Source organism: Alternaria hordeiaustralica (genome assembly GCF_023758085.1).
Source record: "Alternaria hordeiaustralica strain BMP 2776 chromosome Unknown scaffold_9, whole genome shotgun sequence".
NCBI lineage: Eukaryota > Fungi > Ascomycota > Dothideomycetes > Pleosporales > Pleosporaceae > Alternaria > Alternaria hordeiaustralica.
The window spans coordinates 104721-121764 of record NW_026056781.1 but is presented as its reverse complement, the minus strand read 5'-3'; the positions used below and the strand labels follow the sequence as shown (position 1 = coordinate 121764).

Genomic DNA, 17044 nt, shown 5'->3' with positions numbered 1-17044 from the left:
AAGCATTCGAAGAAGCCCCAATTTTAAAGTATAGCGTTTTGCTTGTGTCAGAGACTTCCTGCCCTTTCCGATGATGGCTCGCGGGCGTCACGTCACGGAGATAAAGCCCGTGGCGGTTTTCTCAAGCTCCTAAAAGTCGCGAAACGGTCTTCTGATTAGACCCTATAATCCTTTTTTAGCTACCTTTTTGTTTTATCCTGTTATGGCGTTCTTTTTACAGTACAGAGCTCTGCAGCGACATGTGAAGGAAGAATTACAACGCGTCACTGAAGTCTCAGACCCACTGACTGCTCGTACTGCACGCTCGTCCGACGAGGCACATGGGCTGGGGGATTCAGCCTTACCTAAAGAGCTGGAAAAAGGTGAACCGTTCACTCGGATTCCAGGCATCACGCTGAGAGAAGATGGTAACAATGAGCTGTATTACCAGGTTGATTGGAGCGGGCCCGATGACCAACACAACCCAAAGCAATTCTCGACCATGCACCGTATTGGCGCGACGTTACTCGTATGCCTTGTCGCTTTCGTTGCGACTCTCGCATCTTCCATCGACTCTGCAGTTCTCACCAGAGCGTCCGCTGAGTTTGGGGTTTCGGAGGTAGCGGAGTCGTTGGCTACTGCACTCTTTTTGGTAGGCTTCGGCTTCGGGGCTCTTTTGCTGAGGTAAGTTGGACGAACGAATCGCATGTAGACTATAAACTGACATCGTATCTTCACATTTGTAGCCCGCTCTCGGAGCTCCTCGGACGATACCCGGTTTATCTTGGCTCTCTCTTCGTCTTCGCGTGTTGGACTCTAGGATCCGCTTTAGCCCCGAATTTTGGTGCCCAGATTGCCTTCAGATTCCTAGCTGGATTTTCTGCTAGTACTCCTCTCACGGTCGCGGGCGGCTCTGTGGGAGACCTATGGAGTCCAGTTGAAAAGACATTCGCCTTTCCACTGTTCGCAATACCCGCATTCGGTGGACCAGTCTTAGGTGAGTTTTCGTTTCCAATCTGCTTCTTCGGCCTCACTGACCACCCATCAAAACAGGTCCAGTCATAGGTGCTTACATCGGCTACGGGGAGGACATCAGCTGGAGATGGACCGAGTGGATAACACTGATCTTAATCGGAGTAACTTTCACGCTGATATTGCTGTTCAAAAGAGAATCATTCGCACCGCGTCTTTTACACTACAAGGCACATCATTTCCGAAAGTTCACAGGGAACAACCGTTTCCTCACTGCGACAGAAGCATCGCATGGCTCTATCGGTGAACTCTTATCCAAATCTTTTCTTCGACCGTTCCTTCTCTGCACGCAGCCAATCGTCGTGGCTTTCACTCTTTACTTGATGATCGTCTACATCATATTGTTCACGTTCTTGGATGGGTATGTGACTTTTAGAGATTGTAAAAAGGCAAACGCGAAGAGTACGGCTAACGTTCTTGCAGCTACCCTTACATCTTCGCGGAAACCTTCGACATCAACGAGGGGCTATCCAACATCTGCTTCGTGGGCTTGTTCGTCGGCATAGCTCTTTCCGCGCTTCTTGTTCCAGTTGCATATCGCAGAACCGTGCGACAACTCGAGAAAGATGGAGACGATGGATCCGGTAAAGCTATACACCGCGAGTCAAGATTGTTCTTTGCCATGATTGGAGCACCTACACTGCCTATTGGTCTCTTCTGGATGGGGTGGACTGACTATGTACGTATTCGCCATGCCTATCTACATTCATGAGTCTAACTGGCTTTAGGCTTCGGTGTCGATATGGTCGCCTCTAGCAGCATCATTGCTCGTTGGCTTCAGCAACATTTGCATCTTCATGTCCGCATACATGTACATCATCGACAGCTACGAAGCATACGCAGCATCAGCCTTGACGTTTGTCGCGCTGGTCAGATACATCGCAGCTGGTGGGATGACTGTTGTTGGTATTCCCATGTACAGGAACCTAGGCACTCATTGGACTTTGACCCTGCTTGGTATCATCAGTGTCATAGCACTGCCGATTCCTTACGTGCTTTACCGTTTCGGGCCAAGTCTCCGGAAACGCAGCAAGTGGGCAGTACAATAAGTCTCATATGGTGTGCGAGATGATGGTTATTGTGTCAAATCTGGACATGAGAGTACGCGCAGTCTTGAGCAAGAGCAGGGTTTTGAATAGGCATGTTCTGCTGCTCAGACTCACAGAGGTTTTCGGGTAGACGTGATGGTTTAAACGACAAGAGGTCATGGCTCGATACAAAAAAGCTCGGATGAAGAGGCTTTACTGCTGGCATCGCGTTCCTCTGGCTGGAGGATGATCGACATTAGCCCGAATATACTGTTGTTTCAGACATACAAGTCTTCGTGATCAATGGGTGCACATGCCCTTCCAGGACCTGCGCATCGCACGCTCGGCACTATGACACGCTTCCAGAAGCGATACTAGTCCAATTCCAGAACAGACGCGTCGTGATCTCGCGACGTGACTGATGACGTATCTTCGATACAATACGGAGACAAGCTTATCACCAGCTGCTCGCAAAGCAAAGAAGGTGACAGCGTCGGGTAAAGCGACCACTGATCTTACAACCCGCTCGTGGAGGAAGCTGCAGAATCGTAGTTATTCCACCGGTGCGTCGAGTGAAATCTATTCCGTCGATTTATACCACGCAACATGAGGTGGAGGCTGGCCCACGCCCGTGCCATCGTTGCCGACATACTTGCAGAGAACGCAATAGTAACATGATGTTCTCCCGCAAAAGTCGCGTTGGAAGTCGTAGGCGCGTTGACTCGAGGTACAGGTCGCTTTAGTTGGGTGCTCATATCGCTTCGAACACAATCTCCTGAACCCAGTCCTCACGATCCTCAGAGCCCAACGCGCGTGCAGTATCCTCCCGTGCGCGCAAAGTCTTCTCAAACATATCACCAGATAATTTACCGAGCCAAACTTTCGCTGCCGATCCCTACGACTTGCAGCAGTTATTCCGTTTCCCATATTTCAACGTTTTGATGTTGCAGGGTTCGGTACGAAGCGCTGTACAATACGGCGCAAGCGACGGTTCAAGACGTCTCCACAAAAGTCGGGGACAGGGGGCACACTTGTCAACATCCCTACAAACGAGAACGTGCCGCAATCATACATATGAAAGTTGAAAAAGGGTCAGCGTACCTTCCCCATGCAGGCATTGCAGCGTGGTGTGCACATCGGAGATTTTCTTTTGCCGTTGTTGGTCTTCTGCCGTGGTTGAGCTTGGTGGGGGTCCACATGTAATTTTGTAGGAAGATGGGGGCACCGACCAATCGTAGTGCCTTTGTGTGGCATGGAAGGATTTAGACACGGCTGGTACAGATAGACGATAGGTGTTACAAATTGGTGAGGGTCCGACGATGCGATAACAGGCTTGCGCCTAGACTTGGACACACACTCTGCATTTGCTCGATGCTGCTTTAAGCAGATATCGCATCTATCTGAGAGCGACATTCTGGTATCGTGACTATGCGAGTGTTAGCTGTGACGCAGCAACATCGTGATCGCTCAAGATCGTCTGAAACAAATACACATGTGTTATAACACTGGAGGTGAGAAACGAAAGCAAGAGATGAGCGCAGGTGTCTCCAGTCGGTATGTACGAACAAGGACTAATACCAAGCATTGCTAGTGTGAACCGAACACGGTGCGGTATCTGGTGCGGATACGACATCGTGGTGGTATTGTCCTTATAGCCGGTGTAGTCAAACGGCGCGCGCTCATGTGTCGTGTTATACCCTCTCTCATCGCATCGTCATCTCGTACTGTTCTACTTCTGCTCCTTCAACTTGTCTTCAATCTCCTCCAAATCCTCGGCACTGTCGATCTCGATGATGCGGTTCACCTCACTTGTGTTCCGCATGAGCTCTTTTGCGCCGGCGTACAGCATCTTCACCTCGCTGTTGCATGTGATGGGCAGGTAGTATAGCATGACGTATGGCACGGATAACCGTCCCGAGTCCTATCAAGTCTCAGCTTCCTTGCGATGTGTATGGTGGGTGCGGCGTACGAGGGTCAACGGGTAGCTCAAGAGCACAAATCGCGGTGCGTGATCGGGGAGCTCATCGGCGAGGCTCTGTACGTCGGTGTAGACCTCATCGTCCGACTGGCGTACTTCGAGCGTCTTCTTATCGATTTCGTCTGGCGCGCATGGGCGTCAGCGCCATTGTAGGGGGCAGGGCCGCGGCAGGCTGTGGCAGGAACGACTGCGGCAAAAGCAGACCTAGGTATACGAACAGATAACGGCCTGGGGGTCTTTGGCGCGCGAGGTGCCCAGGCGGAACTTGCGTAGCTTGGACTTGGTCTCCTCAGAGAAGGTGTATAGTCGTGCCTCGGAAGACTGGGCCGAAGTATTAGCGAACGACCGGGCATGACGCGCGTAGCAGCGAAGTGATGGCGGCACTTGCCATGGTTTCGCACGATGCAGCAGACCTAGGTTGGCAACGGGCGTTTGAGGATGATCGGGGGTGGTGTAGGGCTGAGGAAGTCTGCCGGGCGGGATACGTTCGTTAGCGGGGTCTATGGGCGGGGGTTCCTGAGGTCGCGGATGGCGCTAGCCAATGCACTACCGTCAAGTCGATACACCCTCACCTTTCTAGAAGGCTTTTCTTTCTCATGCACCTAGCTACTCATACCCTCTTCCCCCTGAGTTACTTGTCTTGATCCATGTTCGGACGACTGAATCAGGTTGCCAGGCACTTGTCTCGTCCTATCCCCAACTTTGCTCATCGTTCTGCCGCCTCGTTCCGTCCATCGATAACGTCATCAGTCATGGCTTCGACACAACAGAAGAGTTTGATTCACACAGCGGGCTGTTTGATCATTGGCGATGAAGTCCTTGGAGGCAAGGTATGTATGTGGGAATCGATTGAGATTTCTGGCAGCTGACGTGAAACATAGACAGTCGACACGAACTCGGTAGACTATGCCGCATCAACGGCGTGGTACCTCGACTAATGTCACACAGGCCTACTTTGCCAAGTTCTGCTTCTCGCTGGGCATTAACCTGCGCCGCATCGAAGTCATTGCTGACGACGAAGGCGAGATCATCGAAGCCGTCCAACGCATGTCGAAGAATTACGACATGGTTGTGACGAGCGGCGGAATTGGTCCCACGTGAGTGCAGCGTGTTCGCTACACCACGCAGCCGCTGAGCTAATGGGCGTCTAGTCACGACGACATCACGTACCAGTCGATAGCGAAGGCTTTCGGGTTGCCGTTGAAGTTACACGATGCAGCATTCCAGCGCATGAAGCGCCTGTCGAAGCCGCACAAGTCTCAGCCCGACTTTGACTGGAACGTCGAGTCTCCAGCGCTTAAAGCCAAGAAACGCATGGTGGAGCTGCCTATCGATGATTCTAAATCAGATGAAGATCAAGTGGTTTTTGTCAGCGAGTCGCTTTGGGTTCCCGTTAGCGTTGTGAACGGTAACATCCATATTTTGCCCGGGGTGCCTAGATTGTTTGAAGCGATGCTGGACGGGCTGAAGCCCCGCATCCTGCCTAGGCTGACGGATCCGGAGGGCAAAGGCGTGCTGCGGATCCTCATCTCGACTCCGATGGCTGAGAGTGCCGTTGCTGGATATCTGACCGAGCTCGCAGCCAAGGCAGAGCCGAAGGGGGTCAAGGTGGGAAGCTACCCAAGGTGGGGAAAGGACCACAACACGGTAACGCTAGTTGGACGCGATCGCGAGTTCATGGAAAGTTTGGTGCCTGAGGTAGAAGAGGCGGTTCAGGGGAGGCGCGTAGCGGTTGAGGGCGAGGACGACGCTGACACGTCTGACAAGGACTCGTAGAGGGTGAGCCGAGGAAGTAGTGCGGCAGCCACAGTGTATATATTTGAGTGTCTAGACGCAGGGACTTTTGTCAAAATAGAATGCCTGTGAAGATGATGTTGGGACTAGACGACGGCTAGGGTGCTTCTCGAAGATTTGTCGAAGCAGCTGTGCCGCGGCCACGCTGGACCCTGGGAGAGGTTAGATGAGGTGAGGATTCAGACAAAGTCGGTCACCGTGGTGCTCGGGGCGATGGTCGCGGATGGTGGCAGAGAGTACCCGCCGACCCCGCTTGGGAGGGTTCCGTGTGGGCGTAGCCTGAGGGTTCCTGGCATGGGCATCAGTGTGCTTCACGGCTGGCACCCGCATATTCGGGCAGTCACATGCACGGGAGACATGCAAACGCGAAAGCGACGCGGTGTGCGGCTAGACAGCCAACGTCTTTTGCGGCCGCCTCCCCCTTCGCATCATGTCGAACCATCCCTTGCGCACAGTAGTGGTTCGTGGGCAGTGTCCGTGCATGTGGGCGTCGGCGCTGGGATCGCATGGAAGCGTCGGAGGCGCGCCCATGCAGTGCGCTGCAGACATGTGCCGCCGCTTTAGGTGCCTTTGTTTTGGCGCGGCGTGAAGGGCAGCGGAAGGGCAGCGGAAGGGCAGCGGACGTGGGCAGGCGTGCGCGCAGAGGCATGCAGCAGCAAATAGCAGGCGGTGCAGGCGGTGCAGCCAAACGCCTTGCAGCCCATCTCGCGCGTGCAGCTCTGGGCTGGTGTGGTGGAGCGGCGGCGGGCGTCCTTTTTGGTTGGCAGGGCTAGCAGGCTAGCGCTCTGGCCGCGCGCGCGCCCATGTCCTAGTCAGCGAAGTCAGCGTAGCGCAGCCCATGTTCCTTCAAAGCCCCAGACGGAGCTAGAGGGTCGTTTTTGCTACCGAGATCATCCTGCTCGTCTCTCCCGTCTTCCTCTACCGCGACGACTCTCCTGGCCATCTCCCTCGCTGCTGATAATCCGGCCACGACCTCACCACCACCGCCCGTCACAGCCCCGATACGCCTGTCGCATCGCCATCACTCCCGCCGCCCGTCATCGCCGCCCCTACAGCCTCCTTCTCTTCTCTTCTGCTCTTCTCTACTAGACCTATACCCTATACCCTAATTCATCGCCCGCGACCTCTAACCGTCCGGCACCTCCCTCACATTCACAATGGCATCAAAGGTAGGCGCCCAGCACCGCCCGCGCCGCACGCGCCCCTGCTAACCCGCGCCAGTTTCTCCGAGAGTACAAGCTGGTAGTCGTCGGCGGCGGTGGAGTCGGAAAGTCGTGTTTGACTATCCAGCTGATCCAGAGCCACTTCGTAGACGAGTACGACCCGACCATCGAGGGTGAGCTATTACGATCCGCCGCGTCATGCGCAAAAGCAAGCTAACAGCGCCAGACTCGTACCGCAAGCAGTGCGTCATCGACGACGAGGTTGCGCTGCTCGATGTGCTCGACACAGCCGGCCAGGAGGAGTACTCGGCTATGCGCGAGCAGTACATGCGCACAGGAGAGGGCTTCCTGCTCGTCTACTCGATAACCGACAGGCAGAGCTTCGAGGAGATTATGACATTCCAGCAACAGATCCTGAGAGTAAAGGACAAGGACTACTTCCCCATGATCGTCGTTGGTAACAAGTGCGATCTCGACGGTGAGAGGCAGGTCTCGACACAAGGTACGTTTGCATCCCATCCCTGACCACCCGCACGTGCTGACCCTTGCACAGAGGGCCAGACTCTGGCGCGCAACTTTGGCTGCAAATTCATCGAGACATCGGCCAAATCCCGCATCAACGTTGACAACGCCTTCTACGACATCGTACGCGAGATCCGCAGATACAACAAGGAAATGTCCTCCTACACAGGTGCCCCTGGCTCAAACGGAAATGGCCCCACAAAGCAGACATTTGACACCGATGACCAGGCCGAGAAGAAGGGCTGCTGTGGATGCACAGTCATGTAAGGATATGGAAGCCATGATTCTTGTTGTGGAGAGATACCTACACCGCTGGGTTCGGTCGACCGCCCTGGCCATTGGCGGTGCTGCTTGGGCCAGCAGAAGAAAACACGCGATGCTACTGTTACGTACTGTCAGCCCACCTCCGTCTACGGAGGCCTGTCGTTCAAACACCTCTTCTTTTCGATACTGTCACTTAGGGTTCGCATTACGGGCTAACGGATTCACGTCTGCTGGATGCGCCTCCGAACACCCTACTTCTACTACTGGTATCGACTCCGTCTTTCTTATCTGGTGGCGCTCTTCGTGTTCACGTTCATCTATCTAGACCGATTTCTTTATGGCATTTTGATCGGTACACTGTATTCCCTCCTGTCGGCATGCCATGCGAGGCACCATGCAGCACGCTTCGGGGAGTCAAAAGATTTCATTATTTTTTTGACAGCTTTTAGGGTCGTTTAACTTTACCTACCTTCTATGAACATAATTCATCTCTACTCGCATCACCACACAGCCTCGTCTTCTGCTCACAACACTTCCCGTTCGCTACAGCATGGCGGCAAAATACAACCCTCATGCACGTCTTGACGTGCTGTCGCACCCCGCACGAACACCTTTGATCCAGATTGCCAGCTCACGTTGCATGGCGACTGCTACTGGCGGTACATTCACATCCCTCGGCGACCAGCGGCGATGCAATCGCAGTGATCATCCGCTTGGAGCCACAAGCGCGTGGTGTTTCGACTCGCGAGCCTTGCCCGGGCGTTGCCATTGGATGTAGATTATCACAGAGATGGCGCTATCCCTGCACGGCCGTTTCAGGGCCTACACCCCGACTGAAAGAGGGGAAGTCGATCAGGAGAGAGTCAAGTGGGCATCGGCAATGCACACGCGTGTCTCAAAAGCGACGCGATAGCGACTGGATTAGGGCCGACTGACCCAGGGAGCTTTTCTCCGGACGAACACCAGAACTTGCAGATCGCCATGATTTCGTGAAACACTAGGTTGGGGCTGCTTCCCAGAACCCGATGCGCCGTTCTTGCCGCATCCGCAACACGTGTGGCACGTGCCCAGTACGTCAACTCAACCTTCACGTCCTGGAGATCGGTTCGCTTCACTTGACCACTTTGCGGTCCTTCTTGACAAATATTTTCTCTCCTGTCCAACTGCAATCAAGGTGCGGCCCGACAATGTGGATATTCAGCAATTATTTACACCCGCCGCTGTTTAGGCTATTCCCAAAATGTACCCAAACGGGAAGTACGCCCTGCCCGCATCGGCACGGATGATGACCTTGTTCGGCCAGTTCGCTGTACACCAGTTCGGCTGCAGCTTCACTCGCTGCTATATGCACCTAAGCATTCCAACGCCGTTGCATGCGCCTTGTTGCGGGTGGGAAGCCACTCATGTGGCCACTCCATTATCCCTGTAGTGCGCTGATCTTCGTAGCAAACACGCAACCCACCGCGTTCGCTATACATTCGGGAAAACTGTTCGTTCGACGGATAGTGATTGATTGTCAAGACGAGCTGTGGAGTGCCTCGGGCCCTAGTTTCATACGTCTCTTCCCCCATCCGTGCGCAAACTGCATGGCGGATGATCGATATCGGGATGCCCACAATAGCTCGCTTATGCACAGGTTCCAACGAATGTCCCCTTTCGTAGTTCACACGGAGCTGGACCATGTAAGCAGAAATCAGGCTGGGCTCCATCTCATCGGAGCAGTTACGAGCTATATCGCGTATCAATCACCATGCGTGTGCCAAAGATGAAGGGAATTGAGATCCTGTAAAGAAAAGCCCATAGTGACTCTGCACCATTTGCATCAGGATAGCAAACTCTTGCTCCTACCCTGAAGTTCAGCATGATCAGACTCATTTAATTTGTATCGCCAGCGATTGGAGCATCGGGTATATTACGAACCTCTCACAACACAGCCTGCTCTCAAAATGACTGTTATGGAATCTCCACCAACAAGACCTCACTGCAGCCAAATCTCAAAATAAGGCTGTCGGTCCACGCGCGCTAAACTATCGTTACCGGCCCGTACCTGCACACATGTTCCCATGTGGCAGCTCCCGCAGGCCGGCCCTGCAACCTTAGCTAATAATGCGACAGCATGACGCGCAGCTGATGCAACTGTAAAAGGTACGCCGAGGAGGTCAGCGTCTTACATACATATATCGCACAGATCGGCACTCAGCGGAGGGATCTAGACCCTGACGTTAGCGGATTGACAGGCCTAGTGCGGGAACCACATTGAACGTCCCGTACATCACAACTTCCCCGCCATGAACGCGATGAGAGAGCTTGAAAAGGTCGACGCAGTCAGTCTACTAAGTCTACAGCCGGAATGCACTTGATATACATCTTCACAATGCACCACATCAACATCAATCTGCGGTGCTGCGTGACTCGAACCCCCCAGCGCTACTACCAAGTGCTTTGTCTTCATCGTCGATTCCACACCAGTCGACATCCCAGCTTTGGACCTGATTGGAACGGCATCATGTAGAGCCGTCGCTTCACGACCCAAACTCACGATCCTCGATCTCACACTTTGGTATCGAGATCAAAGTCCCCGGTTTATTGCTGCTTCTGGCAATTGCCGCTCCAGAGCGTGGATTGCAGGTCAAAACGCGGTGCTGAACGCCAGCCAATAGACAGAGACTTGCGGCGCGGTGGTAAGATGCGTACCAAAAAGTACGATGCTGACGGATCATGGTAGAAGTCCGTTACCACCTAGCTCGACCTGTGTGTGCTGGCGGGTTGCGTCGTCGTCGTGTTCTCGTTGTTTGGGTATGACGTCTTTTCCTCCTTCCTCTTTGTTATATCGCGCAAATTCACCCCACACCTCACCTCTTGAACGCATGACTGCAGCGTCGCGTGTTTGTATAAATAACCAGTATTGCTACATATTCTTTCAAGCCGGACATGCTTCTACACTGGCACAACTCGGCTTTCGATTCGCATCTATCTTGCACACTCGGGAACTTCCGTCCGCATACGCCATTGACCTCACCATCTTCGACTTCCGGAGACACGACAGCTTTTTCGTAACTCTAGCACCAAAAAGAAACGTTGCCATTGTTGGCACAAAAGCTATCATCCGCTGTTCTCGGAAACGATCGACGCATATGTTGATTTTCTCACTGTTTCGTACGGCGCGGCCCGTCGGTACGACCATTACGATGGATTGAGGGAACCGCATTGTCTCTCCGATTATCTCGCTAGCGAATCTGAAGATCGCAATTGTGCGCGATAAGAGCCGGAGGCGAGATGGCGATGGGCACGAGATGCCGTGAGCGTAGATCCCAGAAGGGCCGATGTGTGCTTTTGTGCCGTATGTTTGACCAACGTCCATGGAGAAGCCACATATGTGCAGGTCTGGATGCTTGAATATCGCAAGCGCTGCTTCTCGTTCCAATCCTTCTATAGCACTCTCGTGCTTCACTGAGGCCGCTTCAGTTGCGATCAGAAAGGCGAAGAGTCTGAGTCTGAGAACAAACGATCGCTGACCAACCCAGACTGGAGCAGCCAGTCTATTACTGTCTTATAGTTTGGTGACACTAATATGGTCTCGTTCCACCACACCGATGGACTCACATTCTGGAGCTGCACCATCTAAGATTGTTTCCAGATCGAACGTGAGTCCTATGGAACACTGACCTCATATGTACGCACATAGCTTCATAATAACCCACTGCCACGTGAATGTGAAAGCAGCGTATGTCCTTGATATGGAGTTGATGAGCATCCGATTCAGGAAGTTTCATGTTGGCACAATCGAGCTTGCGCTGCCAATGAGTGGCTGCCCGGGCAGTCAAAGTGATATCATCGGAAGTGATATCTCTGTCTTGCTCCGTATCAAGTAGGTAAACGGTACTATCGCGTCGTATCTGTCAGGCCTAACGCCTGACAAGAAGGATGTGGCGAACCGGAGCATCAGCATGCATTCCTGTAACTTTTAGAACGCCTTCTACGAATACGTCCACCTTGGAGATAATGTCAGGTATTGGTATAGACATAAAAAACGACGTTATTGTTGAGGCCCGAACACAAACAGCACGAAGGTCTTGTTTCTGTTCAGCATTGAACCGTTTGTGGGACGGCAATCGTTACTAGTAGAGGTAGTGTGTATGTTTGGAATGTGTAGCCTCAATGTTGTATAGTTTGAGGAAGCAACAGTATGACTAAGCTACGATGCAGAGCCTAGTGTCTTGATGATTGTGGTATTCATGAAACTGTCGTGAAAAGATAGAGTATTCCTCCACCGCCAGACTAACGCCTTATACCCATGACTAGACGATAGTGATATCGAATAATCGCGTCCCATACGTCGTTAGACGTCTTCTAAACCATCAGACCTTGTGCATATACAGGAAGTGTGTATGCCATCACACGAACGAGACCGCTTTTGGCGCACGTGCTTTTTCGCGAAACCTCAGTGCCCAGCTCTACTGCTGCATTTCGAATGACAACTGACAAACACCTCAATCGTTCTCCAACTCGTCTAACTCTTTCTGTCTCCTTTCTAGTTCTTGTCTCATAGCCTCTGCTTCTTTCTTCAATCTCTCCCTCCTAGCTGCCTTCTCTTCTTGCGAAACTCCGGGATTAGGTGACGAGCCCGCACTCGGACGAAGTGGAACAGATAGCGAAGGGTCGATATTGGCGTTTACATCGGTTTGGGATGGGTTCAATATCGAAGAGATGGCGTTCGGTCGATGAGGCATGGGGTTGGCGGTCTCTTCTGGGTCCATGGTAGCACTTCGACTGCGCTTGCGGGGCGATGGTGCATTGGGTTGTGTATTCGGTATAAGAGTGGCCGGATTTGACGTTACCGAGGCGTTACCATAATAGTGGGTGAAATCAACGGCAATTGGTCCTCTAGGTTCGGGTGTATAGTCTTCTCGAGATTCTAGCGCTGTCGACGGGTCTGGAGAAACGGAATGCTCGAATGCTGGGGTTTGGGACGGACGCTGCGGTGGGGAGTAGTCCGCAACAGAAGGCGCTGCTTGGGAGCCTGTGTCACCAGCCGGTACGACCCGTTTCCGGCGTTTGATCTCCTGCTTCTTCATTGCGACAGGGCGATGTGTTCCATGCAGTTTGTAGTAGAGTCCTGCGGATTGGAGTTAGTTATCGCAAACGGTCACCTTCGTCAGTCCCTTAAGCAGATATAGACTTACCACAGGCGTTGCATATTATGTGACCAGCGTCATCACGTCTCCAGAGTGGTGTAATTGTAGTTGCGCAGTTTTGACATGCGGGAATAGCACTTGTAGAAGCTGCTGCTGCCGCTGCACTGGATGCAGCGTCTGCTCCGTTTGTTCCGTCGCTTGATGCAGCATTCGCCTGGGCCAATGCGAATTTAGCAGTTTTGGACACGCGGTTGTTGAACGCTGGGCAGCCACTGCAGCCTTGTTGACCGCCAGTGCCATTACATCGGCCCCCACCAGGACATGTGCCGGCTGTCATCTGGTCTGCAGCAACGTAGGTCGCGACTCGGGGCGAAGCCGCAAGGGACCCCGGTGACGTTCGGTTGCCGTCACAAGGGCCCGGAGTTGGGCTTTGCTGCACGGGCATAATCGGCTGAGTCTGAGTGTTGCGTTTGAGATTCACTGGACGTGATTGATTCCGCGCTTTCATGTACAAGCCACATGCGTTGCACACAGTTTCTCCAGCTGGTGATCGGCGCCAAAGCGGCGTTTGTGTTGTCTTGCAGTTACTTCGGTCCGTTAGCGTCTTCTCTGCAGATCTGGTTTCAACTGTAATCGGGCGACTGTTGAGTGGTGGCAAGCACACAGCAAAATTTCAGACAACGTACCTACAGACTTGTCCGGCAACAGGCGCGTTGGATGCGTCATAGCTCATGTTGGGCAGTTGTAGAGATGTCGAGTCTGCCGGGTTCGCCGGTTGCTCTGAGATGGGCACCGCATCCTCGAGTGAATGATAAATCTCATGTCTTTGGTCTTCCTGGCTGTGAATCTGCTGCTGTTCCTGTGACGGAGTCTCTGTCCTCGGTCTGTGGTGCTCGTGGGCCTGGTTAAGTAACCGTAGACTCTCAGCCATCTCTAGCTCGTCCTTGCTCGTTTCCCGCGATAGATGATGTGGATGTGTCGGAGTTGGAGCCAAAGAGGTGCCCCCGCTCCCTGGAGGATGTGCCATGAGGCCAGTCTTCGGTGACCTTGGGTGTGCGTGTAAGAAGAGTGGGCTTACGGCCGTGGTGACACACTGTTGCCTAGATCTCGTGAATCGGTTCCTACAGCCCGGGAATTGGAGCTGCTTGATCCAAATAAGTGTTCGGACTTTGCTATCGGCTAGATCTGATATCCGATCAGGGTGAAGGTCAATCTGGAGCAGGCGCTAACGTGACTTGGTGTGATATGCGGGTCTTCGGGCCTTTGTAGACACCTGGGCAACCTTTAGGAGGTGTGGCACACTGATGGCTGGCAAACGACTATAAGAATGATGGGTCTAGCAAGGGATGATATCAGGTGCGCTCGGGATCCCCGTCGTCATAATTCTGCGCAAGTTGCCTACTGGCCTGGCGGTGCTGGTGCGGTACAAGCTGTAATTCTTAGGCGGTGAATGGGCGGCGGTGGCCAATCAAGACTTTGCTATTCTAAGCCGATGATTAGCGCGACAACCCTGAGAGCACGTCCACGGCGGCCATAGCCATAAGACAAGCTCAGGAACGGCGAAAGAGCACTCGACGCGTGCGTCGCACCTGCATACCTTTGGATGCAGAGCCAACCAACCCTCAGGTACATGCATTCGAATGCAAGTCGGACGTCGTTATCTCCGATACATGGGCTCGGCGGCAAGAAAAAGGAAAAATCGGCTCTATCAGTCTTGGACTCCACTTGAGCCTCGCCATAGACCAGCTGTCGGCGGATCAGATCCGTCTCGCCTACCACTAGCGATTTGTAATGGTTGCTCTCCGCACGCCACTCACGCAGCCTTGCACCAATCGAGGGGGGGCGAAATAACTCGTCCAGAATGGCGTTATCGTTATTGTGACTATACAAACTAAAACACATTAGATCTGACGACCTGTCATGGAATGCAATGAGCTCCATCATGATACACTAGTAGCAATGCAAGCCTTAGTAGCCTCTTCGCTTCATGCACTGCGGACACTAGACAGACAAGCGAACACGTGTGACGACTACAGCCTCGTTTAGATCAGATAACCTATCATACACCGACTGTCCAAAAGTTCCTCCCCAACCCATGTAACCAAAACCTGGGTATGATCATCGAACCAACCTTGAAAATCCAACACAATGCACAGAGCCAACCCTTTCCGTCAGGGTCCGCAGACCTTTTCTACGCCAGACATGTCCATAACATGTAATACTTGGTTTAATACATGATAAGCGCGCGACGAGGTTTTTACCGAGCCTAGACAGGGCAAGCGATCTACGAATGAGGGCTCTTCGACCGCCGTCCTCCTGTCCACAAGCTGCGGACTTAGACTTGTTCAGCGCCCCAGCCAGCGTCAGCATCACTGAAAAATCGTCAGTAACATGACACGTTGTCAAAGTGTATGGGGATCGTACCGCATGTTCGCCGGGGGCTCAATAGATGGAATGAACTCCAGAGCAGCGTAGCCCACACCGATTATGCCGACGATAGTGCCTGGCACAATGCGGAACCAGCGCTCGCCGACGATAACGGAGCCGATGAAGATGTAGAAGATACCGCGGCCGAGGAAAGAGAACATGAAGGAGGCATAGCGTGCCACTTGCTGGGGAATCTGGAACTCGAGGAGGGCAGTTCCTGTTGCTTGTCAGCGGCATGTGGTTGCGTAAGGACGCTGGACCTTACCGAGACCGAATATGATCAGGTATACACCGAGGATGATGTGAGAGCTACGCGGACTGTCAGCGCTTTTCTAGGCCATTTGATGTGGTTGTGTGCTTCGCTCGCGACTTCGGGTGGCATGACTGGTGGTGCAATCCCAGCCCGTACGATGCTTGTGCGTCGTCACGGATGCGCACATTCGCGTGTATGGTATTCAAGCCCAGCGCAGGCCCAGACTGACATGGACCAGGCTAGCGAGTGTCCTTCGACTGACAGCTTGCACTCTTCTCCAGATCCACACGCGCATGCCATTATGTGCTCGCCAAATATAGTACGCCATCCCAAAGTTGTACGACGGGGAGAGGCGATGCGCCGGGATTGGTTTGCCGATGGAGGCGCCGGGTACACTCACAAGTCGTTGAAGGGGAACAACTTCGCGATACCACCGAGGACCACGAATACGGCCACGGCGAAGTTCACCATGCGACTACAAGCTCAGTTAGCTATGATTCTCGACACTCCCAAGTCCCAATGGCTCTGTGGAAAGCTGCTGCCTAGCTTCAGGGCAGCTTCGCACAGCTCCGCACAGCTCGAGCTCTACTCACAAGATGTCTGAGAAATCCATGGCGGACGATTGACCGGCGAGGTGTGGGAACCGCACTTTGACGACTGGGCGCAACGGATTGGGGCGGAGGCGGATGGGACGAGATGGAAGATGCAGCTGGTTGTGATAGAGCTCACGAGTACGGTTGGTGCTGCGCAATGTCGGCTTGCGACGAGACGTTGCAAGGGAACCACAGCCAAGCTCCCGCGCTAAACGTCATACCCGCTCTCATTGGCCGACGCGCGACCAAGGGGTTCTTCCAGGTTCAACACTACTCTACTCGTCTTTGTTTCTTCAACATCGTGCTGTTTGGTAGTCTCGTTGCCTACAATCCGTATATTTCTTGTACATCTCCTAGTGTCTATGATAAAGACACATTCGACTCCAGAACAGAGTACCCAGAGTAGTGGCACTGCATGCATAGAAAAGCTGGGGTCTGCTGGTTGGGCCCGAAATTCCCTCTTTATGACCGACAGTCTTTGCATGCTTGTACGCTGGGCAGGACATGTTCCTGCTCCTAATCTTTCCTACGTGTGTCCGATGGCGCTTGTCCATTCCGGTGCAGCTCCACCATACACGCCCACACTCACAATATATAAACCATAGAACGGCTACTCCTTCACATACGACCATAGGACACTGAGAATTAGGCTTCCCGTCCGCTCAGCCATATACAAGCAGTGTACCGGCGAATTAGTAGTTAGGTGGGTGACCACTGTTGTATGTTTTTGCTCGTCAGACTGTCACGAACTCAGTTCGAACAGGAGCATGTTCAGCTTCTTTTTGCTCTTTTTTTGTACTCCATGGCGGGTGACTATCAAGAAACGCGTGACAAGTGAGGCTGTACAAGATGCGAGTGTCTTCGGAGTGCAGCTGA

General features: G+C 53.1%; 6 protein-coding genes across 6 annotated transcripts; 3 read left to right on the top strand and 3 right to left on the bottom strand.

Moving 5' to 3' along the window:
* Positions 1-202: 202 nt before the first annotated feature.
* Positions 203-2060, top strand: J4E84_005277 (uncharacterized protein; the record flags this gene model as incomplete). The annotated part of the gene is made up of 5 exons (XM_049387874.1): positions 203-663; positions 726-976; positions 1033-1372; positions 1435-1690; positions 1740-2060. 5 exons carry the CDS (start codon positions 203-205, stop codon positions 2058-2060), a joined length of 1629 nt encoding a protein of 542 aa, XP_049244114.1.
* A 1708-nt stretch (positions 2061-3768) lies between these two features.
* On the bottom strand, positions 3769-4408 carry J4E84_005276 (uncharacterized protein; the record flags this gene model as incomplete). Its single annotated transcript, XM_049387873.1, has 4 exons — positions 3769-3960; positions 4009-4139; positions 4236-4338; positions 4361-4408. The coding sequence occupies 4 exons, from the start codon at positions 4406-4408 to the stop codon at positions 3769-3771; spliced, it is 474 nt and encodes a 157-aa protein (XP_049244113.1).
* A 361-nt stretch (positions 4409-4769) lies between these two features.
* Positions 4770-5793, top strand: J4E84_005275 (uncharacterized protein; the record flags this gene model as incomplete). The annotated part of the gene is made up of 4 exons (XM_049387872.1): positions 4770-4847; positions 4899-4916; positions 4966-5114; positions 5169-5793. 4 exons carry the CDS (start codon positions 4770-4772, stop codon positions 5791-5793), a joined length of 870 nt encoding a protein of 289 aa, XP_049244112.1.
* A 1175-nt stretch (positions 5794-6968) lies between these two features.
* On the top strand, positions 6969-7763 carry RAS1_1 (Ras GTPase; the record flags this gene model as incomplete). Its single annotated transcript, XM_049387871.1, has 4 exons — positions 6969-6980; positions 7033-7147; positions 7201-7476; positions 7528-7763. 4 exons carry the CDS (start codon positions 6969-6971, stop codon positions 7761-7763), a joined length of 639 nt encoding a protein of 212 aa, XP_049244111.1.
* A 4487-nt stretch (positions 7764-12250) lies between these two features.
* On the bottom strand, positions 12251-12835 carry SRE1 (sterol regulatory element binding protein, transcription factor Sre1; the record flags this gene model as incomplete). The annotated part of the gene is made up of 1 exon (XM_049387870.1): positions 12251-12835. One exon carries the CDS (start codon positions 12833-12835, stop codon positions 12251-12253), a length of 585 nt encoding a protein of 194 aa, XP_049244110.1.
* A 2395-nt stretch (positions 12836-15230) lies between these two features.
* Positions 15231-16188, bottom strand: J4E84_005272 (uncharacterized protein; the record flags this gene model as incomplete). Its single annotated transcript, XM_049387869.1, has 5 exons — positions 15231-15267; positions 15320-15539; positions 15588-15631; positions 15976-16050; positions 16169-16188. 5 exons carry the CDS (start codon positions 16186-16188, stop codon positions 15231-15233), a joined length of 396 nt encoding a protein of 131 aa, XP_049244109.1.
* Between the last annotated feature and the right edge of the window lie 856 nt (positions 16189-17044).